Source organism: Peromyscus californicus, unplaced genomic scaffold, assembly GCF_007827085.1.
Source record: "Peromyscus californicus insignis strain IS unplaced genomic scaffold, ASM782708v3 Scaffold_25__1_contigs__length_3188244, whole genome shotgun sequence".
NCBI lineage: Eukaryota > Metazoa > Chordata > Mammalia > Rodentia > Cricetidae > Peromyscus > Peromyscus californicus.
This window is the reverse complement of record NW_026294536.1, coordinates 1,332,660-1,358,418: the sequence shown is the minus strand read 5'-3', so window position 1 is coordinate 1,358,418 and position 25,759 is coordinate 1,332,660. Positions and strand designations below refer to the sequence as shown.

The window sequence follows — 25,759 nt, the reverse complement described above, 5'->3', positions numbered from 1 at the left end:
CTGGATCGTGCCAGCTTTGACTTCAACGGATTCATCCATCCTTAGAGTCCTAGCGCAATGGTACTATCAGGAGGTGATGTAGGAGGTGAGCTAGTTAGAGGATGCAGGTCAAGACAACATACCTTTCAAGGGCACATCTTGTCCCTGGAAGCCATGAGGTGAAGAGCTGTTCAATCATGCCTTTCCTCCAGCTAGGCTGCCTCGCCACAGGTCCAGAAACCGAGGACCAGCTTACTATGGACTAAAAATTCTGAAAACCATGTGTCCAAATAGACCTTTCCTACTCAGGTATTTGTCATAGGGACAGGAAGCCTGACTAATACCACAGATGACATCCCTGCCAGGAAAGCAGAGATCACTGTGTATGCTTCACACACTAAAAAGAACAGTGTAAGCCCACTTTCCCTGGCACAGGAAACATGGATTCAAAAGATTCCAGCACAGACCTGAGAAGGAATTCTCCATGCCTCTGTATTTGTTCTAAACCTTTTATAGTCTATCTTCTTGTAAAAATTATCTACATTGGTTGCTGTAAAAATTTATTCACATGTATAGTTCATCACAAACCAGGAGACACTATAATAGACTTAAGAAAATTACTCAAATATAGAGGTGGCATGAATTCATAACTGGGAATAAGGCGTGGTAAAATCAAAGAAGTCTTACTAAAATAGTAAGTTTAGCCTTTAAAGACAGCCAGGTAGGTAAAATGAGGAGGGAGAGAGTGTGTGTGTGTGTGTGTGTGTGTGTGTGTGTGTGTGTGTGTGTGTGTGTGTGTGTATGTGTGCCCACTGCCACCTCCCACATACTCGTGTACAGGACCTAAAATAGTCCCCCAACAAGGGAGTTCTCAATAGTTATTGGCGACCATGTCTGTGAAAGAGTTCAATTCCCAGTGGGCTGTGGGACATAAGTCAACTTTAACCAAAGGTATTTATATGGAAATGGCCCATTTGCTAAGCGTCAAGATTCTGCCCTTTATGTGACAAGTTCTGAGATGCCATTTTAGAGGTTTTGCCAATAGCCAATCCTCTATCAACAATCTGTTTCTCACTTGGCACAGTTCCAGTTCTGCTTGAGAGAGGCCTGCCTGGATCACGGAGTCGAATGATCAGTTCTGAAGAAGACAGGGCAGCAGCTTTCCTTGGGCCGACCTCCTGGTGATGCCCCTTCTGCCCTGCATCCCTGTTATGCTGGTATATTCTGCCTCCTTCTCACAAGTCCAGCACTGACAACTACCTCTGTCCGGCTTCTTGTGTCCAGTGTCTCCTTCAGCACTCACCACAGCGATTGGCACGTGGAGAGAAGCTTGTGAGTGTGAGAATCAAACTAAGCCGTGTCTCCTAACAGCCCCACGATGGAGACCCATTCAGAAAAGCCAAAAAGCCGCTTTCCTAAAGCAGAGAAGCAGGTCTGCTCCTTTACTGGTCTCTCAGGCTGTGCAGTACATACCCAGTGTTTGAAGGCTAGCACCCCAGGCTGGAGGGCTAGCACCCTGTGATGGAAGGCTAGCCACTCTGCATTCTAGTACTTCTAAAGCTAAGTAATAAGAGCTCTGGAAAATGTTCTTTTATTTTCCTCCCATAGAAGGGCAGTATCCGAAAGCCACCCCCGCCCCCGCCCCACATCTGCCAACATTAGTTCTTAAAAAATAATTTCTTTCTCACGTGCATTGAAAGAGAGGGAGGCTGGGCCCTGAGATGTGCATCTCCCTACCCCCTGCTCAGTTGCTCAAGGCTGTCTTTTTAGAGTGTTCAGACCCACACCCTTATGTCACTGTCGCCAGTCTCTAATTATGCTCCCCACCACTAGAAACGGAAGATAAGTGGCAGGGACACAGACCCACATTTGTCAGAACTGATTTCCTCATTTAATTGAGGGGTGTAATAGCTCAGGCTTTCCCAGCAACACAAATGTGTGTGCCCTGCTTACATCTACCTGTCTTTCTTGGATCGTGAAAGTCTCAAAGAGGAGAGAAACAGTGACAGAAAAACACTCCCCGTTGGCATCTTTTCACTTCCCTTAAATAGATGCAGGGTTTTTTTTTTTTTTCATGTGTAATTACAAGCTAAAAATAGCAATAATGTGAAGTACAATTTATGCTTTGACTGCCCTTTAAAAGCAAGCCTTTTCTTGTCTAATTCAGGTTGAAATTTCTGCTTCTGGGTTGTTTTTCTAATTCATTCAGCCTCACGACTTTGGGTGAGGTTTTTTGCTTTCGCTGCTCCTTGGGAGAGTGGTCAGGACATTCATTTTAAAAATATGAGTCTCAGGTCCCCAAGCTGCTTGTGGAAAGTACCTCCTGGATGTTGACCATCAGCAGTGGTGAAAGAAACCCACAGCCCGTCTTGAGCCTCAGAGCGTAGCCCGAAAGTGGTTAGCAACGCACTTCATCTTTCGGGAGCCTTACAAACCACTCTCGAAGTGACTGCCCAGCGAACGGAAGCAAGGAAGCCGCCGGCCTCGCATTAGCAAGTCATACCTGCAGCTTCCCACACCGACCCTGATAAACATGTGCGCTGAGGCGATGAAGCAGTTAGCCAACGAATGAGCACAACTAAGAGAAAACACAGAACTGTCGTTTTCTCAACCCCTCCTATATTGGAGGAAAGAGGGACGGTAAAAGCGGAGACGTGAAGAAGGGAAGTCATGTTTCGAGGCCTTACCTGTGGGTTAGCAGACGTGAGCCTGAGAAATTTTCTTTCTGACCCTTCTCAAAATGCTGCACCATATTGCACTAATCAATGTCATGAGGAAGCATAGCGAGGCGCCCGAGACTTTGGTGGGGGAGGAGGCTAAGAGAAGACATGGAGGTGTTGGCTAGGGCATGAAGCTGTCTCTCCCACCGGAACTGGGTGACAGAACTGCTCTCTACATCTGTCTACGAGCACCTCCTACCCCTACAGTAACAGGGGTGCAGAGGCTGTCTTAGTTAGGAGACCACTAGGTCAAGTGTTGGTCAGATAACCAAACTGAAGAACTGGGAGAAGTACAACTTGCTAAATGCCATGGCTCTTGTTGAACTGAGTCAGCGCTTCCCTATCTATAGCTGCACAAGGATATCACGGTCAATTGCAGGCAAGCTCTGAAGAGAGGCTAAGCTGGATAACGACAGGGGCCCCCTAATGTCAATTCCCGCACTGGAGACAACTCTCAGAATAGATCCCTAGATCCTGGTGTGTGTGTCGCTCAGCAGGAAGGGTGTGGCAGGCAAGGAGAGCGGAGTTCAAGAGAACGGCTGCTTACTTGTGGAAGTCCTCGATGCAATGGATGAGGCCGCAGGCGTCCACGGTAAACGGGATGCCATCCAGGCTGCGGTGGCACATCACGCAGGTGAAGCAGTGGGGGTGGTAGGCCTTCCCCGTGGCGCGGAGGATCCGCTCCATGATGGGCTTGTGGCACACGTTGCACTGCTCCAGAGTATTCTGAGGAGAGGAAGACAACTGGTCAACAGAGCACCGTGGCTCCAGGGTGAATCACAACACTCCAGGGAAGGCAGCTGGCACCATCGGAGTGAGAACGACGCACACAGACAGGTCGGAGGCAGCAGGCAGCAAACCCACGCTTTGTTTCGTTTTTTTCTGACTTTTCAAGATGGGGTTTCTTTGTGAAACAGTCCTAGCTATCCTGGCACTTACTCTGTAGACCAGGCTGGCCTCAAACAGACATCCACCTGCCTCTGCCTCCCAAGTACCAGGATTAAAGGCATGCACCACCCATCCCTGGCTTCTAAGAAATGTCTTTTTTTGAATTTGCATTGGTGTTTTGGCCATGGCTGTCAAGTCCCCTGAAACTGGAGTTACAGACAGTTGTGAGCTGTTATGTAGGTGCTGGGAATTGAACCCGGGTCCTCTGGAAGAGCAGTCAGTGCTCTTATCTGCTGAGCCATCTCTCCAGCCCTAAACCCATGTTTTACAATACCCACTGTCTGCCTTCTATGGCATTCCTCCTTTCTACTTCACCAAGACTGAGGACACATTTTTCAATAAAGGCTCAGATAGTAAGGACCTATGGTAACCACTCAGTTCACCCACATAGAGCAAAGACTGCCTCTGAGCGCACACAAGCAAAGGGTCTGTAGTTCAGTAGAGTTTTATTTATAAAAATAGGTGGTAGGCTGGATGTGTTCCCTGAGTTACATCTCCCAGGTTTTGTACTTAGAAAACTGCTATACTATTACAAGTAAAACTTGACTCAACATTAAAGACCTAGTAGGGTTGCTGAGGCCCCTAACATTTTATCTATGTTATGACTGCAACAAGTGTACACCCCTCCATAGAGCCCAAATCAAAGCTCCCATTTAAAACCTCAAAATTCAGGCTAAATGAACTCCTGATAGAAATGTTGAACATAAAGTGGTGGTCCAGTTGTAAAAAGTAAGCTAAGAAATTCGGTTTACCTGGATTTGAAAATACACTGAGCCTTAGGAATACATGTGAACCTTAGGAGCTAATATTCAACAAGTCAGCATTCAAAAGGCCCTGCTGTTAACCCCACTCCATGCCCAGACTGTGTTCCCAAACAATAATCTTTTTCTTCCTGTGTGATACATGTTATTCTCTAAATGAAGTATCTGGAGTGACTCACTAGAATCTGGAATCAATGCAGAGTGTACATATTAACAGGAAGACACAGAAGCGGATGGAGCATGGAAATTGAGGAGAAACTGCCTTCTTACTGTGAGGTCTTCAAATGCCTTGAGGCGAGATATGCTTGTACTGAGGTAATAAGTGTCCTGAAAACGACCCAAGGCAACTCCTTGGCATTGGCTCTTTGTTTATCTCTCTCCAGAAACAACCCCCTTTGTCCCCCTTTGTCTCTCTAAGGATGCCCAATTTATTTCCTGAAACATGGATGTGACCAAGTATTTTTCCTGACAACAAACCTTCATGGCACCATAATACAGAGTGAATTCCCTCAATGACATTTGACCTCCCTCTCTAGGCTGAGCTCCTCATCACACCCAAGCAGGCTGCTCACTCTCATTCACCACCACCCCCCGCCCCGGGAAATACCCAACTTAGTGTCTTGACTCATGACTACATGAATGAACTGTGGCAATTTGCCATCTGACCTTCCAATACACATCTCAGAAGGCTCTTTAATGACCCACCTGAACGCATTACTTCTTTCTCCCCCACTTCACTTATTCTTCTTATAACACTTAACTGTATATACCTCCTTACTTTACAATAATTTCATTAAAGGAAGGGATTGTCTCTTAAGAATATATTTCTCTGTCCCAGTATACTGCTTGGGATAAAAACAAGCTGGGAATGAATGCCTACAGAAAGAATGAATGAAGAAATATTATTTAACTCCACCATGGCAGCACAGCACTGGTCCAGTGTCCCCAACTCTGGAATCCATCCCAAGATGAACTGGTAAATTCATCATCATCTTCTCCTATGAGCTGCAGATGCCTGAGGTTCTGTAGCTGCCTTTGGTCATAGTCTAAACTCACGGAAACTATTAACCTACTTTCCCCCCCACCCTGAAGTGGTGAAATTAAAATAGCAGAGGCTCACAGGGTGAAATTCCGGGGCTGATGAAGGTCTGGAGAATGATAACCTTGCTTCTTCTCTACTCTGGTGATCTGAGTTAATGTGACTGTAAATCGTATTCCTAGGGCTTCTGTTTTGCTCTCTGGGGGTTTTAACTTTTTTTCTTCTTAAACCCAGTCTGCAATGGAGTTAAATAAACCAGAACATGCTAGACCCGAGAACGTATTTGTTTGCACTGAGGCTTGGCTCTGAGCAACATACAAGGCTTGGTCAGTTTCTAAGGGAAAGCATTATGGTCTGAGTGCTCTATTCACAGGACGGGTAATCTGGACAGTTGTGCACTGAAAATAAGCTTTACATACGCCTACAATTAGCCTCATGAAAAATGTCCCCAAGTCAGAAAAAAAAAAAAAATTCCAAGAAAGTAGCTGGCTTGGACACAGGCCATGAAGGGCACCTTAACCTTTATTAAACAATTCCCTTTACTGTACACCTCTGTCCCTCGTTCACATTGTCAGGGTGGAGGGGGCTAGCACTTCCTCTAGTCCAGGCTGTCATTTCTCAGGTGAGGTAACAGACTTAGAGCTGACTGGTTAACTGGGTCACTGAGCTCATGATGGCACCCGAGGTTGGCACGTCTACCTTCCTGACTCCTGGCCATTTAGAAGGGTCGAGCAAACTCATATGTAGCCATAACAAGGAGAACACACTACATAAACAGCATGTTACATTGTTCTGGCTTTGATAATACATACTGCATGATCTTAGGTACATAATTTCTTTGCTCTAGATTTCAGGTTTCTCAGCAGTAAAATGATTAATCCCAATTATTCAGTTTTACAATTATTCACTAGCACTAACAACACAAGAAAAGGCCAATTTCCTGCTACCAGATATGTATTAGAAACAAATGGAAAAGCCTTTGATAGAGGTTTAAAAGTGGGTCTCACGTGTTTACTCTGTCCCCCCCACTTAAAACGTTTAGAAATTTCTAATCATAAAATTTTAAGCACAACAATGGAACGCTTTATATCTTTTTATACATGGTTATTTTTAAACAAAAAGCTGGGCTCTTCATGTACATATTAAGCTTTTCTAAAGTAGGATAGAGTCGAATGTAAAATAACAGTTTTGAAGAAAACAGACTTCAACAGAATCAGTGGAAGAGAAATGCCTCTAAGTCTGTTCAGGTCCCATCTTATATGTGGACCAAGGCTCCATGTCTGACAGGTTGGGTAGACAGTAGAAGAGGACACTACAGCTTGGGGACCCTTACCATCAGTGGTATGTTTTGTGACTTGGCTTCTCATCCCCATTAACCTCACATGTGGGCTTCATCTTTTAGCTGCCATACTGGGTTTGTCGTCACATCTTTAAAAACAGTGTTCATGCCCAGGCCACTTTATACTTTTCTTTGCCTAGAAAACATCTACTTATTTTCGAAAATGAATCTCAAAGGCCACTTGTTCTGAAAAAGAAATCTTTCCTGAGCCTCCTTCTGTTACAGTAAAATAACTCACATTCTCTGATACCATAGTATCGCTTATGGGAGGCATTCCCTATGACATCTACATGGCCAAATAGGGATCTCTCTTCTCTCTCCCCATAAAACTCTAGTCTGAGGATGTGTTGCCTATGAAACAGGCTCTGAAACAACTGTGCACATAGGAAGTTATTGAGCAGTATCCTTGTGATTGGCATTTATAGCAGACTAAAGGAGTAACTAGGTGAGATCAACGATGTAGCTACAACCAAGACCTAGATGGGTTCATGGAGGACGTGACAGCTGGGATTGACATGCAAAATTGTCCTTCCATGAAGTTAATGATGAGGGACTTTATAGCTGCAACTATCAGTCAGTGGACAGAAGATCCCCAAGAAAGAAGGGTACCTTTGACGTGTGTTTTCCTTCAGTTGATAATTAGCACAGAGGGATCTAGCTATGAGGCCTCACTAATCAACATTCCCAGCAGATAGAGCAACGAGAGCCTCAATCTTGAAGAGACACCTGGGCAGCATACTATATCATCCACCTGCACAGTTCATGGTACCAGGTAGGAACTTGTGATATTGTGTCCCCCAATATATTGTGCACCCTAATAAACTTATCTGGGGTCAGAGAACAGAACAGCCACTAGATAGACACAGAGGCCAGAAAATGGTGGCACACACACCTTTAACCCTAGCATTCAGGAGGCAGAGATCCAACCGGATCTCTGTGAGTTCAAGGCCACAATGGAAATAGAGCCAGGCATGGTGGCACACATCTCCAATCAAAGTATGGTCAAAATGCAAAGATTTGAGAGTAGCAGAAAAGCAGGGAATATGTAATTGAAAGGCACAGATTATGAACTTCTCTTGAAAGGACGATGATCCAGTTGTGATTAGAACCAAAAATTTAACCAAAGATTAAAGTAAAATCACAAACAAACTTGTACTCAAAACTCCCCAATGCAACTGTTTTTAAATCTGAGATACAATCTGGTTGTAGTTTTTATATCCTTGGGTGTTATATAAATAACTTTTCTAATTCCCAAGCAGAAGAGCTGGAAGGAGCAGCTGAATATAAATGAAGCACCCAGGCAGCACAAACACGAACTGCTAGTGAGAGAAGCCGGAGTGTGAGTACAGCTAACACGTCAGCCAGGAATATACTGGTCAGCGTGCGCATTTTCAATCAAGAGACAAGTTGAGTTGGAAGATTGGAAAGTGAGTTTTGTTAAAACTTTATAAAGTTAAAATGTGATCTTACAGTTTTAGCTAAATGAGCAATATCACGAAACAGGAAGGATTATATGAAGACGGGGTGACAGCTTATGTTTTAGAGAAAGTTTTGGTCTTATTGTGATGAAAAGAAAAAAATGAGAGTGAAAATATTAGAACCTGAATGTCTTTATAACTTCTCCAATCCAGAGTTTACAACTTCCCATATTTACCTCCCTCAAAATGCCATGCCTAGAGAAATGATACCAAGGGGCATATCTAAGAGCCCAAACTCACTCCTAGAAGAGGAGTGTGATAGGACAGAGGCTGTGAGATGCATACTACATTGTTTACAAATCACACCCCAAGTGGAATCAAGAAACCAAGGCCTGGATCATGAACGCAGCTAGAAGCAGATTCACGCCTCCCTCCATGTTCTCTGTGCAATAGGGAACAATTCCAATGTTCAGACTGTACTTAGTCTGTATTTTTGTAGACACACTTTACATTGCAAACAGAAGGCATTCAGGCTTACTACCTGCAAGTTACATGCAAAGAAACGAAATCAGGAAACATCGTGATCTTAAGACCATCTGTCCCCCAAACTCCTACACTACCAGACAGAAAACTCATTGTTGGATCCCAGCATTTACAATAGTGTTTCCGCACAAAAGTGATGCTTCATGAATTTTAATTAGACGATAAACCAACAAACTGTGGATCATTTGTTTAAAATTAAATTATTTTATATAACCATGTAAAACCTGCCAGACAGGGAAGTTCAAGTGAGTTTCAGGTGTATCATACTTAAGAGTGTTGTGAGAGGCCAAAGGAGGCTTTCCAGTGTCCTCGAGTCATCAGCTGGGTCCAGAGATTACTTCGGTGTTCTGAACAAATGCCACCCTTTTCCACATGAACGGTGAGGTGAAAACTTGGGAAGGTACGTGACAAGTGTAAGTGTTACCAACAGAATGGCAATGTGGTTCAGCAGAAAGATTTGTCTGTGACTCAGCAAATTTCTCTTGAAGTGCCAATGTAATTACTTAAGTTCAAATAATTCTATTGTCTCACTCACTGTGGATGGACTGTAAATCTGTTCTTGATCTGATGATCAAGAACACTTCAAGAGGATGTTTATGCTATAGGGAGTCCACAAGCAAAGATGTCATTCAACCTTGGGAGCGCCAAGGAGCCCACTGTTGATACCCCAACAGCTCAGCCTCCATGAGAAGCATACATTTCCTACTCCAATCTTTTCTGCCCTCTGGCCTGCCTTCCACCTGTATCTACACCAAGAATATATTTTATATTCGTATCTGTGATTCAAAACAGACTGAAAATAATCACAGCAAATTTAGTGCTATCCCTAAACTGTGACTTTCTAATCAGAATCAAAATTCTTTTTTATAGTTGAAAATTATAATTTTCCCCCAAATGTTGCTAGATGATATCAAAACCCTAAAAACCTCTGTTTTTGTGATGTCATGACTTCCTTTCTTATAGACACACACACACACACACACACACACACACACACACACACACACACACACACACGATAGCTACAAAACACCTGAGGATTCTATAAAATAATTTCAACTTTCATTTTTTTGTATGAAATCCTGGGTATAACTCTTTGCATTGCTGCCTATAATTCTTTACATTTCTTACAACGTCTGTTTAAACCAAAACTTCATGCGTCTCCTCTAATAAACTGTCTTCCCACCTACTCCAGCATTGCAGAAAGCCCAGGGAGCCAGGTGTTGAACATCCTGGGAGGGGCAGAGGGAAAGAGAAGTCTCAGATCCCACCCTTTCATCCATAACTTTCCACGACAGTAGGAGAGGTAAACACATCTACAAACAACTGATTACAGGCAAAGAACACGGCACACTGTTCTCATGAGGAGATGAGCCGCCTGTAAGTGTGAACAGAGGGAGAGAGAGGGATTACTTGAGAATGGGGAGAACAGGCTGATTCCTGCAGCTTATGACTATACATCTCTTCTTGGTGGGGTGAAAACTGATTTTAATACTCTTTGACATTGATGTTAGGTTAGAACAAGAGTCTTTATCATTACCTAAGCCACCTTGAGAGATGTCTCAGTTAAGCTTGCCTTCAAATAAAACTCACTCCACAGGTAGAAGATTGGAACAAAAATCTGTGACCTGGTGTATGAAGGATTTTCAGGAATGAATGTGCATGTGAACAACTGCACATTGTATAAAGGGAACATAGAATTATTAGCATAGGATTATGACATAGAAGACAAGAATTTTTTTACATTTGGACTATATAATTTGGCTTTAAAATGAAGAAACAAGAGAGCTGGGGAGATACCTCATCTGGTAAGTGTCGTCAAGCAAGCACAGTGACCTGAGTTCAATCACCAGGACTCATGTTAAAAAAAAAAAAAAGCCAGTTGTGTGCAGCACCAGAGAGATGGCTCATCGATTAACAGCACTGGCTGCTCTTCCAGAAGACCCAGGTCCAATTCCCAGCACCCACATTGCAGCTCACAACCTTATGCAACTCCAGTTCTAATAATCCAACACCCACTTCTGGGCTTTGCGGACACTGCTTGCATGTGGTGCACAAACATACGTAGAGCTCAAAACCCATATACATAAAATGAAATATAAAAAAAACAACAACAACTGAAAAAGCCATGTGTGGTGGTACATGCATGTAATCCCTAGTGCTGCTAAGGAAAAGAGAAGCCGATTCTGGGAGCTCACTGGACAGCAAGTCTAGCCTACTGGGCAGGTTGCAGGCTAATGAGAGACCTATCCAGACAAACAAATCAACCAACAGATGGCTTTGGTTAGAAGACATTTGTATAGCTGTTCCTTATGGCTCTGAGAGGTGATTTTGTACTTTAAAACGTGGAAGCCACGTTGATTGGCACACCTTCCAAAGTACTTTTCTTGGATGTATCAGAATCCTTGAGAAACGAGGGGCCATAATGCTGACATTTATGTGTCATGCCAGGGGCAAATTAAAGGATCACAGAACTCCAGTGCGACTATTGTGAGAGGGGAATAAAGAATAGGATTCCTTTCCTTCCAAGCCAAGTCCAATCAGAGATCTGTCTTTACAACCTCTTCAAGGCATAGTCTTGTTAGGACTTATTCATGTGAGAGCTAGGGCAAACCTGTCATACAGTCTAAGCATTCATTGGTGATGAATTCAGGAGGCTGGCTTGAAGTCTGAGAAGTAACTGACTTCTCTGGCTTTTGGTGTCCTCACCTACGAAGACTGAAAAATGTCTGCACTGATGTGTTTTAATAGTTAAATAATATCCCACATATGATAGGAAGAACTTAGTGCCCGGTATGTAAAGTCAGCTTAAACATTAGTATTATATAACATTTCTTCCTAAAAATAACTTTCATTCCTTTATCTACCCAAAACAAAATTTGGCACCTGGACATGTTCATTAAGTGTGCATACACAAGACCTCAGATATCTCCACAGCAGCAAGAAATGGGGAGGTGGAATGTAGAATTTCTATGTTGCTCACCTTAATGCGATCAGGATTTGAATCTGCGTCTTCCGAGTCAAAGGCAAACAAGCCTTTCTCTATTTCACGCTTTCTGCTACACAATTAAGTTTCCACTAGTTCCCTGTAATGGCAATCCCAAAAAATGCCCTTGTTCTCTTTAGCATTCTGCTGTCCCATAATACTTCATATCATTTGGGGCTTCCTGTCCCTTTTTGCCTTATGTATTAGGATACTATCTGCAGTGAGGTGGAATTTCCCAATATTATCCCTATTCAATGAAGATGTCTTGTCCAGGACCCAAATGACATGGTTTCCTCTGAGCTCCCTAACTCCAGTCTCATCACTGGATCTTTCTGCAGCACCATGCATGCTTCTCATGGCAAACGGCTCAAGAATAAGACAGAATCCACACAGTTGCTTCTCTGAAGTGAAGAGTCACTGCATAGGCACTTCCGCATTTACAGCTCGCCACTGTTAGGAGAAGACTGTTACACACAGATGGAGGGGCTGGCCTGGAACTCAGAGACGCTGACCCTAGTGGCGTGATGTCTAAGGTCCAGTTCTCGTTCCTGCCAGTGGCAGCCCGTATTGTTATTTGTCACAAGGCTACTGAAGACTGCTACAATTGCAGCCTCTGTGGTAGTATGTATTCCTGACAGGCCTGAAATAAGCATTTGCTGTGTGAAGAAAAAAACTGAATGACATTAAATGAAGCAACATCTGAGGTGTGTTTCCGTCCGAGGATTCACTGTTTTCATCCTAGCAAGAGTGTATCTCAAACAATAAAAATATTACTCAAAACTTCCCTAAGACCACAAATGATCTGAAATTATTCACACACACAGTTGGTAGGGCAATGCCCTTCTACTTAGTGCCATTTGATTATCAAGGGTAATTGACCCATCTAGGGGACATTCTAAACCATGAGTTTAAGCAAAGGTCTTCCTAGCTTTGTGTATACACAGTAATGACCACCTACACGCACATTTCAGATCAGAATTAAACCACCCTGAATCATCCATTAGAATCCAGATCTGCAAGCAAAGACTAGAAATGTTCTTAGTACCATGCTGCGCACATGTCTGCTTTCTGAAACTCAGCCCTGCCATGGTACTTATTTTCTACCTGAGTTTATGGATTGCAATTACTTCTTACATTACAGCAAGCCACAAGTGGCCTGAGCCAACAACCAGGGTCATGGAAGGTTTCTCCTTGTACTTATGCATTTGACAGGAAAGCTTCTTTGAACCAAACTTGATCTTCTTTCAAAAGAAAGGGAAAACTTTAAGCCTCTAACTCCTGGGAGGGGCAGTGAGAACAGCCAGAGGGCAGTGAGCTAGCTCTGAACTTCTGGAGATCACTTGAGCACATTTGGCAATCACTGGGCTTCTGTTGGAAACAAGGCCTTCTAATTACGCTTCTGCCAGTGGAAGACAAAAGACAGAACTATGGCTTAGAAAGGTCACGATGACACGCCAGTGTCACGGCAGTGATTGTGGTTTCTTCTGAGTACAGGCCTGCTGATGGTTCTGCCACATACCCGCTGGGGAAGCCATTCCCGAGAACAGAATCTCAGGAAGACGGCAAAGGGATTTGCTCTTCTCTTAAACTGGATCTTGCCTGTAATATTTTCTGACACTAGAAATAAAATAATAACATGTTTTGGTTCTACTTTCTGTACCCTCCACCACACCAAAAGTGTTAGATGAAGTAAGTCTCAAAGGCACAATGGGTGCAGGGTTTTTCCATGCTACAGGGTTTTCCAACTGCCTCAAAGACAAAGGAGACAGAGCATACAGATGTTTGCGCCTTGCCACACAGAGTTGTGGACTAACTCCTTCAGTGTCTCTGGAATGCAAATTTTCTTTCACAGTTTAGCAGTCTTTTTTGGATTTCAGCACAGTGAACTAACACTTTCCTGGATTCCAAGACCTCCAGAGAACCAGATGGATGAGAGGAACTGGGAAAAAGAACCCACACTGTTTGAAAAAGGTATGAATTTCTCACTCTGCATTTAGCCAAAAAGCTCTGAAAACTAGAAGAGCGAAATCACTTTTGGTTTGTTCAAATGCATGCCATCCCAGTTGTTGGTGGGGTGTAAGAAGAAAAAAAACTCCAAAGTGATTCGACGGTTCCGAGTCTGTGTTCAGTTTTAGCTAGGAAGCAAATTTTAATAGAGATGGTATGTTTACTATCACAGGCAGGAAAGAAAATCGAGAGGCGAGATTGTTAACTGATCATTCTGTGTGTCTGTGCTCTGAAGCCAGGGATGGCTTTTCCAAGGTCAGCTCTTCTAACTGGACATCCTGGTCCTTCTAAACACTGTGAGACCTTCCCTTTCCAGACATACATCCCACTCTCCACCTCCTCAGCTTGGTATTCATTCCTATTGCCCCAAACATTTCACCACTCCGTGGTTTTGCTCTTCATTCACCGCATCCTCTGCCTTGAACATTTTTTTTTTTTTTTTCCTTTCCAAAAACCTTCGCTTTGGAGGTCGACAGCTTTGGATGTTAGCTCTGTTATTGGTCTTTTTTCCTGTTCTTCCCCTTCTCCCACAGGTCATGTATTCTTTATGATAGGGATCTGCATAGAGTTACCTGTGTATAGGTAAGTGCGAATCCACAGCAAAGTGAACGGAGGAACGCATCAAAATGGACCCCGCCCTCCCAAGTGATAAAGGCAGCTAGCTAGCAGCAGAGCTGGGCTCCCAGGAAGAGCCTAGCCAATAGAGTACTGCCATTTCGGATGACTCCATGTGGTACACACACAAAAAAAAAATGACAAGATTTTTCTCTTGAAGCTCTGAATTGTCGCAGGATATGTTCTATACCAATGTTGTCATGCTGGAGAGACCAGAGGGAGATGGACGAGAAGGCCTACTTGTTCCACACTAGCTGATCAGTAGTCTAGGCCTCAGGAAGACCTCAGTTCACAAGACTCAGAAGTGTCTCTGAGCTGGAGCTGGCTGAGAGACGGACAGATCCCTGAACCAACTGGATGTGGAATATTAAAAAAAGGATTGTTTTATAACCCCCAATTTTTTTTTATCAATTAGTATGGTGGTTGTCATATAAAAAAACACAACTTCCATATATTTAAAAGCTCTTCAAAGATAAGAAATTTAAACTTATTTCATAGCACTATATATGTTTCATAAAACACAGTGGAAATTGTTTTGTAAGTACTTGAATGAATGATTGAATGAAAGAATGAATGAATAATACATTTCGGACAGTTTCTTGATCAGTGTACTGTAAATTCCAGAAGAGAGCTTTATTCAAAATGATTGGCCATGCTGAATGGAAATAATGACAAAACCAGAGAGTAAGAATACAGAAGAGACTTTCCTTCTCCATAGCGTAGGTAACTCTCAAATAATGACTTTGCAAGTCATTATTTATTCCTAGGTGCAGCACGGATACACAGGAAGGCACAGGGTCACGCCTAAGCATGGACGATTCATCCTCTTCCTGAGTATCCACTGCTGCTCTTACCCTCTCTAAGTGAAAAGACAACAACTTTCTCTTGCATGGTTTTCGATTAACCAAAGCAATATATTTCTTTAAACCGTATACTCAAAGGAATTTATAGCAGCTAAAGCTTCAGAGAGGCTCATGGAAAAAGTATTGATAGAGTAAGCTATCTGTCCCAGTCAGTATGTTGAGTAAATGTCCTGAACAGCACCCCCAGCTGGTCAGGGCTTATCCAGCCTGAAACTATCATTTCCAGGGACAGTAGACTGACTCTCTTGGAAGGTATCCATTCTACTGGCCCACTTAATTGTTAGAAGATTATATTTAATCTTCCTTCTGTCCTCTATAGGCAAGTCTGCTGCCTTTTCTATGCAACAGCCCTAAAGAAACTGAAAATATTGTCCCTTCTGAGCCTTCTCTTGGGCTAACTACCTGGATTCTTTCCATCCTTTCTTACGGGCTATTTCTGTCTCTTCTCCCCCACCACTATTCTCAGCACAAGTTCCAGTTTGTCCTGGTTCCCTTCAATGCATGGGGCCCAGAATAGAACACAGCACTGTAGGCTCCATAGCCAGTGTGTGTCCTGCATACCCCTTCCTAAAGTAGTGCGGTCAAGGATGCCATAACTTTTCTGCGATCTGATAGGTTGTTATTACGATTATTGATCTTCTGGTCAAACTTCTTCTCTTAAGGACTGAATTCTGTTTGTCTGTCTTTAAGTTTTTGCAAACATGTTGAAAGATGGTTGACATAGAGTCAGTCAGCACTGGCTGCCCTTCTTCTACCAAGTACCATTCATTTTGGTCAGAAAACATGTCATTTGCTGCCAGTGTCTACTATCTCAAGCATGCCACCCCACCATCTCCTCTTAGATAACCAGAGTAACATCTAACATGTCACTCAGCCTTTTCATAGTGCCACAAGAGCACACCAGGCGCACTGGGACAGCTCTGAAATCTGAAGACTTCTTTTGAAAAGCAATGATTTGTGGGCCTGTTTAGTCCTTACTCTGGGGTGAGGAGCTCAGGCACCTACAGCTTTAAAGCAGTTCTCTGACTGTTCAACAGACTAGAAAATTCTGCTATGGATTTCAGAAAGGCTAAGGGGCTGGTCTCCCTTTAACTTCCTTCAGAGAACGTTAGACTCTCCTGGGGTTGGAGGAAACTTAGAGGAGGAGGAGGAGGAGGAGGAGGAAGGAAAAGGAGAGAGATGTGCAGTCATGGATGCCTGCTCCATATTAGCACTGGGTGTGGCTTTTTGCCAAATTAACCCATTAAATCCTCAAAGGAACACCAGGATCAAATACTGTTACAATTTTATACAAGAAAGCAAAACATAAATTCTTTTTTGTTATTATTATTTATATGTATCCAAAGTCTTAAGTTGGTGGACAGGAATTTAACACAGTCCTGCCTGACTAGTATCTTTATAGTTGGCAAAACAAATATTTCATAAAGGAAACACTGGAAAATGTGGACACATATGATGACTCTTTACATAATAAAAGTGTTCCTAATTAAAGGCTACATCTCTGAGAGTAAAAGTCCACAAGAGAATAGGAGGAACCTTAGACTTAGGACAGGGATCCCAGTCCTAGAAGTGTTACCCATTTGCTGGATAGGGTATTTCTGGGTAAGCTCCTTTTTCTTCAGAATCTGGACTGTACTTAAATACACAGCTGCCTGGAATAATACCTACTTCCTGTTGCCTTGCATTAAGGAGACTTGGGTAAGGGTGGAATGAAGCATCCTCAAAGGTAAGGGGCAGCAGGTCAGCACAGCAGGAGTCCAGAACCTGCCTGCAGTGCCCAGGAGCATCTACTTCCCCACCAAGAGGGAAATGAACATCGCCAATTTGGTTTTCTGCTGATCCAGCTGAACCTGCTCTTCACAAACGAATGTACTTCATGGTTGGGTTCCACTTATCACGGAGAGGAGAAAGGACCAAAGGCGTTATGCTCAATAAGATGATACTTGGGATACTTCACCACAGAGATGCAGAAGTTGGACTGTAGGAGCAACTGTGAAGGATGCAGTGTTCATACCCCAGGAGGGAGTTAGAGGACAACTGGGTTCCAGAGATGAAAACCCTGAAGGTACACTCCAGTCCAGCCAGATGTGTTTACAGACACAATAATACAGCTGGTGGCAGGTAGTCAGTTACACTGAAAAGTCAGGGCAGTTACCCAGGTCTCTCCATCCCCAGGTCTCTCCATCCCCAGGCCATGGTCTACCTACTTTTTCATAACACCAGTAAAGGAGTAAAACTGCAGGAGACAAAGGGTTAGGCTTAATCTCAGGGCCTCTTAGGCCCTTAGGAATACTGAGAGAAGATGCATTTATGCCCATATTCAGTACTCCAGTTCCCATGTTTTTCCTTAAGTAAATTCACGATATAATAAAAATGGAAAAAAGTGGAGAAGAATGGATAACCTAATTATAGCACAGTGTGGAATTTGGCATATTCATGGAATACTAGACAACAAAAAGAGACAGATGGCTGATACAGCAACAGGGATGAATGAATCTCAAAACTGCACTCTGAATGAGAAAAGGCAGATTACACAGAGAGAAAGAGAAGGACACAGAGACGCTGAGACTCATGGGGAGAAAAGAAATATAGGAGAAGAAGTCAGAAATAGGCTGCTTCTGAGGGTGAGAGGTGGGAGTGGAAAGGACATGGGAGAATTTTCTGGAATGATATATCCAACAGTCCATTCTCGTCAGACTGAGTACTTAAGACCTAAGTAGTTCCTTTGTGTAAAATTATGCCTTAATAAAAACGAGAACATTGTAAGAAAAAAAGGGGAAGTGACGCTAGAATTGGTAGCATTAATAAATATAATGTGAATATACAGAATAGAAGTAAATATATTCAAAATAAATAAGCCCAGGAAAAAGGCCCTCCAGAGCCCGTTCAACAAAGGTAAATGGGCTAGCTAAGAAAAGGCCTAATGCCTTAAATGAAGACAAATGAAATTTTTGCCTTTTTTTTTTTTAAGGCATTGTTAGAAATGGATCAATTTCTTTGTCACTTTAAATAATTCCTATTCGTAACAGCCTTTTAAAAAGCAATGTGGTATGCAGTTGTTCAGTTTGCTCCTGTACAAAGTAATCAAAAGGAGCACCATCACTAGAATACTGGAGGCGGAAGGGCCCTAGTTTCAGAGGCTGGTTTCTTAAGATACTTTACAAAGTTGTAACTTAATGTGCCCACAGTATAGCCACAGCCCTGACGCTCTTAGAGCTCTCCCGCCAGGGACATTCTGGCCACTCACATAGCCACACAGAGGAATCAAAGCAAGTCCCAAACAGAGCAGTGTGTTCCCAAGCAGAGCAGGGATGGCTACCACATCACATCGCTCCATCATTAGTGCGGAGGGAGCCCAAGCTTGCTTAGGAGATCAGAGCACAATGGAGGAGAAACTGCTTCATTGTAAGGCAGGGGAGGATACTAGCATTGCCTCATGGATTTTCATGTTACAGACAAATTACTTTGCTGATCATCTCCTGACCACTAAAATGAGGTGATGATGATGATGTACCTTTACAGGACATGGGGGAAGCTCAGGTCCTACCTGAAATAAGTGCACAAGATTCACTGTTCTGAGGGCAGGCACTACACACACCCCAGTCCTGGACAATATGGCCTTCCTTTGCATTTCTAAGATTTGGTCCTCTAGATCTGAGTTGACAATGTAAATAATCCAGACCACACAAGTTCCAGTGAATCTCAATGAATAGATTCATTTCTGAATATGTAATGAGTACAATAAAGATTTGAAAAGCATCATTCTGTTTCTTCACCAATATCTGGATGAAGGAGGAAGGGAATCCTGGGGAAGAGAAGAACAGAGGCCATTGAAAAATACCTCTGAGGAATGTGGTAGCACACATTTGTAATGCTGGCACTCAGAAGGCTGAGGCAGGGAATCAAGAGTTCCGAGCCAGCCCAGCCACCTCTTTCTGGTGATAAATCTGTCCTGAATATCTTGAGACTGGGATAACTCCATCTTCTATGAGAAGCTGTGATTTTTATGTCATGATTTATAGATGTCATCAGTGAAGTTCCGAAAATGAAGTGACCAGCAGCGCTGTGCAGCTGAGCTTTGTGCTCTGTCTGGTCTGGCTCGGTCCTCTCCTCCCCAGAGTCAACTTGCTGTTTGAATGACCCCTTAGTAGATGTGTTGCTCAGCCTTGCAATGAGTGCCACATTTATGCTCATCTCAGAGTCAAGTGCAGAGTGTTTGTGGGAGAACGAACATCAGTTATCCCCATTGACACAATAAGGGACATGTAGCCCTGGGAATCTAGCCCAAAGTTACAATTGCTGCTTGTAGTGAGCTTTCAGATATTTAGATAAGAGTCTAGTAAAGCACCAATAAAGACATTTTCTTGATTATGGTACTTTGGGGTTTAAAGTGGCTTAGCGAAGTAGCCACGCCTTTTGCTAGTTGGAGGCATAGTTAAGATATCTTTCCCAGAGAATTTTAGTCTCAAGGAAAAATGTTCCTGATGAGTCTCCCCAACTTAAAAGACAGAAGTGTGAATGCCACTGAAAACTGTCACTCCCTGTTCTTACTTCCAACTTCCAGCACTTGAGGAGAACTTAGATTTCTAATTTTTGAATGGGGGATGAGAACCGCAGGTGTGGATGGAACTGCTTCCGATGTCAGGCTGTTTATTTTCAGGGACCAGTGCTGTTTCTAGATTATTCTGGAAGAGAAGGCAGCAATGGGTCAAAACTGGCTAAACCTTTCGGTAATGCCGATTGAAATGGATGACTAAGATCGCCATTGCCTTAGAGGAAAGACATGGTTCAGGAATGTCAGAATGTGTTTGTGGGTGGTCTTCCATAGAACCTAACCTATGCCAGAAAGTCCTTTATCCTCCTAGTATCTCTTATTTCAGCTATAAAGTGAAATGCATCCAGAAACTAGTAATAGAATAATAGAATACTGAAACAAAAAACAACTTTATCATCAGAACTAACAACTTAAAATAGTTATGATGATATGATAATATAAAAGTCTTTCACAAACCTTGTTTGCTAAAAATATCGGGCATCATTTGAAGCTGTTATTACCCGGAAGCTATCTGACCAAACAAGATTTGGCACGGGCCACTAGAGATAGTACTTTTCATAAAAGTATTTGGCATATGAGGATTCTGCATAGAACAATCTGTGTCCCTAAGCTGTTCCCTTCCCGTTCCATACACAGAGCTTCCAGCGTTCCTGAACTGCCAGAGCTAAGAGGATGTACTGCTAGGAGCTGTTTGGTTTGTTACATCCTGATTCCCTTTCTTAATTCTTAGGCAATGATGGCTTTGCATTTCCTAACTCAGTCTTGTTTGGCTTCTTTTTCCCAAAGCAGTTAAGTCTTCAGTGTGGAGTTTGCATAGGATTTAAATGATAGGATTTAGGTAGGATCTCAATAACCAGTGACCAAGCAAGGCCATGAAATCTAGAAACAGACTCGTCATGAACTCCATTCCATTTGTGTGAAGTTAATAAAAAAATTATGACTCTAATTAGAAATAATTTAATTTCTGTTGACTTGGGTTCTGCTGAATGTATCAGAAAACATATTGCAGAATACTAAAAGGCATAAGTAGGTACAAGTAAAGCTTTTATGAAAACCTAGGTGATGCATCTGATAGAACTAAGGTACTCATGTAGTCAAACCCGAAGATTCACCTATGCATTATTTCATGCACGGAGCCCTGTGGTGGAGAGACCATAATGAAGCGCCCTGCAGGCGCGGAGTGAAGCTCTGGATTGTAGATGTGGCCCCTGTCGGGTTACTCACACTGAAACAATGCATGAGAAAGTCGTACACCGTTGGAAGGGTGACAAAACTGAAAACTCATGGTCCACCAAATGCTTGTTATATAAGGCTAGGGCAAGCATGACAGACAGCTTTAAGACCACATCAATTATTGCCATAGAAATACGAATACCTAGGAATGTTTCATCACTGCCCTCCTCCAAGCCTGTAGACTAAAGATAATAATCTTTCATTTGATGCCTAAAGAGCAACATCAAAGACTGTAAAGCTCAAGAGGTAAAGACGGCAAAGCTCACACAAAGAGAACTCCAAACGGCAGGCTGCCAGCGCATACTTCTTCCTCTACTCTCTTCTCCAAGAAAATGAAAACAAACATTTCCTGGAGGTTTGCAAAATCTAACTTGACCCGACAGGAGTAATTCATGGAATTTTGGTGAAATAAAAGGCAATGTTGCCTGAAAGTACTTATAGATCCCAGTAGACAAATGTTTATAATCGTATAAAGTGATGGACTCTTTATCAAAAAATAAAGAGGAATTACGCAGTAATAAGATGTGCGCGTGAAGCAATGAGAAAGGCTCGCTTTCTTTGCTGTGATGACAGGGCCAGGGCAGAAGGCTAGTGTAGTGCTTGAGGATCACCTGCTGCCTTACTGATGGGCGCCGTCTTGTGTCATGCTGTCTGTCCTTTCTCCGCTGGCATCACAGTGGCTCTTACCTTACTTTAACAGAGCGTCTTTTGGGTTGCCACTCCTGTGGTAACTCCACCACAGGTACGGTATACCCTATCCCGATTTCTCACTAATGTTTTATTCTGCAATGATGCTATGACCACACGAGCTATCGTAGCTAATGCTGGATTCTGTCTGCCTCCTTGGGGGTAGTTTCGGCATGCAGACCATCTATCGGTACGTCTGTATTCAAATGAGAGGAGGAAGCATAGAAGATACACAGAGGTAGGGTGGGAATTAGCCTCGCCAGAAATTCTTCCTAGGACACTTGGCTCGACAGGTCTCTCAGGGCTCAGTTGCCTCATCTGCAAGCTGGGAAGGGTAAATGAATCTGTCACACTATATGAACTGTAGCGCACCCATTCATCGGTGACTTAGGAGCTGCTGGCATGGAGTTTCACTGATTACACAAATCCTCTTACTGACAGCTGTGAGAGGAACCAGGCCTGTATTATCCGACTTCTGGGAAAATGGGACCTAAGGAGTCACTTGCTTTGGGAATCGGTAGCTAGAGAAGGCTCACTTTCCCTGAGATCTCTGTGCCATGACAATGGACAGAGCCAGAGGTCCCCTCTAGTTGGTAGACTGAAGTGCTAACCCAGGAAATCCTCAGTAGTGTGTTACCATCACTGTTCTGCGGGTCATCTCAAGATCACAGATGGGGATGCAGGAGACTTCTCTGATGGACAAGGCTGAGTGCCACATCCGAACTACTGGGGTATCTGGCCAAGGGATGTCCAAGGAACTATGTTCACATAGTGTACACATAAATTCAAGGTCAGATGTAGACTAGAAAACCAAAACGCAACAAAACCTTAAATCCTCCAAAACTTAAAACCAACCCAGCTCAAGCAAGAAAACAACCAAACAGTCCCTGGGAACCCTGGATTACAAACTAGGTTTGGTGAAGATGCAAATTATATTACCTGTTGCTACCATTTGCTATCACTAAGACATGTATCACACTGACAACAGGACAGGCTATGTACAAAGGGCAAAAGCCAGTCCAATGGCAGGGAAGCTTTAGATAGGAACAAATACTTGAGTCTACAGAAACAGCTGGATGGCTGTGAACATTTTTTAATGTATGTTTGTAGAAGATTTTGGTTTTAACAATGGGACAATGATATTGTCTCTTCCTGAAGGAAGTAACATAAACCTTCAGTGAAACAGAGAAACATTTAGTATTAATTGAAACAGTCCTTGGAAAACATACTCACAAGAACATACGTTTCTCTTTCTAATGAGCAGAATCAAAGCATCTGAGCAGCCTATGTTAAAAGGAGTAGGTAGTGTTGCAGGGGCATCCTTGCATGGGTATGTCGGACACCCTGCATCTTCTCATGCTCTTGGGAATTTAATTCTTTCTGGGTTGTGGTCATAGAAGAGACAAGAGAAAATGGATGAATTGGGGCTGATGGGGAGTGCAGAGTGGCTAGATTTGTAAGTGAAGACATTTGGCTCCGTGGGATCGTTCATGAGAAAACTGCCAAGGCTCTAGCAACGCTTCAAGAGCATAGAAACATGTTCAAACGAGTTTTGCCTGCAGACAGAGGGACGTTAATTGCTTTCCCCAGATTCCCTTGAACCTTCTTGCATGCAGAAGCATAAAAATAGCCACGCTGTGTACACTGCCTCTAGGATCCAGCCCTCCACCTGCAGAGAGGAGTTCAGGTTTCAACTCTTGTCTCTGCCACAGGTTTGCTTTGGAGCCTAATTACCAACTAAGTCTGATGACAAGGTAACCGGCTCCAGGGGCTTCTTGTTCCTACCCAACAAAACAAAACACAAATTCCTGAAGCAAGTCCTGCCAGTTCCACTGGGAGCCCCAGCCAGTGATGCGGCTCCAAACTGGGGCTGCTTCCTTTTTTGTCTTCAGCAGATCCCTGGAGAGCTCGTCTCCATCAAGGCGGACCAGTTTCAACAAATATTTACTGACAAATGACTATTATTTTAATAACAATAATTTGCGATCATTTGTTGATTTACGGCCAACAAACATGCTCATAGATGCTATCTCACTTGATGGCCACAATTCCACGAGGAAAGTACACAAAACAGGGCTCATTAACTTATTTAAATAGATGAAAGTTTATATTGCTGGCAAGCAGTAAAATTGGATTATGAGATCTAGTGTTAGGGACCTGTTACAGGCATTTTCCCAATCTTCCTTCCAAGAGGCAGCTCACTCCTGGTAGAAAGGTACTTGGGACAGCCTGGAGACAAAAGAATGAGGAACCCTTCACTAGCCTATCTGTAAATCCAGGGTAAAACATAGACTGCTCCTGTGTTATCAGAGCAATTCTGGACAACATGCAGATCTGTTTAACATAGAAATGACTGTCCCGTGGTAGCACCCTGCAACTGGAGGTGGTTCAGCAGAACCTTGAAAGATACCCATACACTATGCAGAAAATGATACAGGGAGTGCTTGGCCAGGTCAGGGGACATTCCCAACAGAATTTGTTTAGAAATGGTCAAGAGCATTGTATTAGCTTTTGATACCGGCCTAACCTTATCTCACTGGCTTAAGATAACGTGCCTCTGTTATCTCATGACTTCCAAGGGTCTTTTGCTGTCTCACAGGTTCTGTCAAGGTGCTGGTGAGATGCATTTTTAAGATCTTCACACTACTGACACAATACATTTCCCTTCAAGTATACAACTCACAGCCGACACCTTTTGTTGGCTAAAGACTGAGGGCTATTTTTGGTTCAGAGCCCACTCACATCTTCTTGCCTGGTGGGTTTCTCTGTCTTCAGTCTGCTGAGGTGGACTCTTATGTAATGTAATGTGCTCATGATGAAATCACATCCCAACTTTTATGTTCTAGTCACTGGAAACAAACACAGGCTCACATTTAAGGAGAGTAGATATAAAAAAGTCTAGTCACTAAGAAGAACAGACCACTGTGGATTGCCTTAGAGAAATCCTCTACAACAACCAATGTAGGAAACTTGGAGGAAAAGGTCCTTTCAAGTTGCAATTTCAGTCTCTCAGAATAAACACTATTCCTGTCCACTTACTGGAACCTCACCAAAATCTAGGAGATGACTATTTGGTACCATCTTTCTGAGATTCTCTTTAGATGACAAATACTAGCAACATATATACAGATGATGGAGGCTTATTAGCCCTCAAGGTCCCCAGGAGTCATCTTTATGATCTATGGGAAGAAACATGTAGCTTGATCTATTACCCAGTAGAAGGAGGCATTACTAATTCATCACAGAGGAAGAGAATGTGCTGAGAATCGGAAGGCATCAATTCTTACATGAACTTATTGTATGATCTTGGGTGAGTCATACCTAGAATGTTACAATTCCTAATTTCAATCTAGAAAAAGTCATAATAGTAGGGAATGTATCTGATCTGGGTCACAATCCAATCTACATAGTGTGTAACTAACACCAAGAGGAGGAATTAGGTCGTCTCCTGTGAGATTCTCTATGTGGGAATTATGCCCTTGACAGATGACCGAGAAAGGGAATGTACCTATGTACCCAGAGACCAAAAGTGTTATTTTCAATCCTGACGGAGGAAACTGGTCAGTCCTGGCCTCCAGGCCTAAGTGATTCAGGAATCTCTGGCAGTGCTTGGTACAAAACTGTTAGTAGGGATCTCTTTCATCTGCTTAATACTCGGAGCACTGCTCCTTGAATTTATCCTCACATATGACTGAGATCCTAGGAGTCTGTGCAGACCACTGTCCCAGAGTGCTCCAGTGTCTGTGGGGACAGACTGTTTATGTCGCTCCATCCATTCTTGCCAACTTAGGCGAAGCTCTGGCTTAGCACTGTCTTATGACAAATTCTTGTGCTTTCTGGGGAGCCTAACAGAACAATGGTGAAGCTCATGGGTTATTATTTTTGTGATATAACTTCCATAAGTCTAGTAAGCATTTATTATACTATATGAAACAACCTAGGATTGACATTTCACAAAAATTCTAAATGATCTCATTTTTTTCCAATTACAAAAGGATAGTTAATTTGTAGAGCAACATCCAGTTCAGCAATAATTCAAGAAAACCATCAAATGTGACTAGATTCC

General features: G+C 43.0%; 1 protein-coding gene across 3 annotated transcripts in view; it reads right to left on the bottom strand.

Annotated features, from left to right (window-relative positions):
- Lpp (LIM domain containing preferred translocation partner in lipoma) overlaps nucleotides 1-25,759 on the bottom strand; it is a 615,165-nt gene that overhangs the window by 18,920 nt on the left and 570,486 nt on the right. For all 3 annotated transcript variants that reach the window (XM_052753866.1, XM_052753868.1, XM_052753867.1), the window contains exon 10: nucleotides 3,247-3,425. In XM_052753866.1, the coding sequence (XP_052609826.1) occupies nucleotides 3,247-3,425 (179 nt within the window). The remainder of the gene's footprint in view (nucleotides 1-3,246; nucleotides 3,426-25,759) is intronic.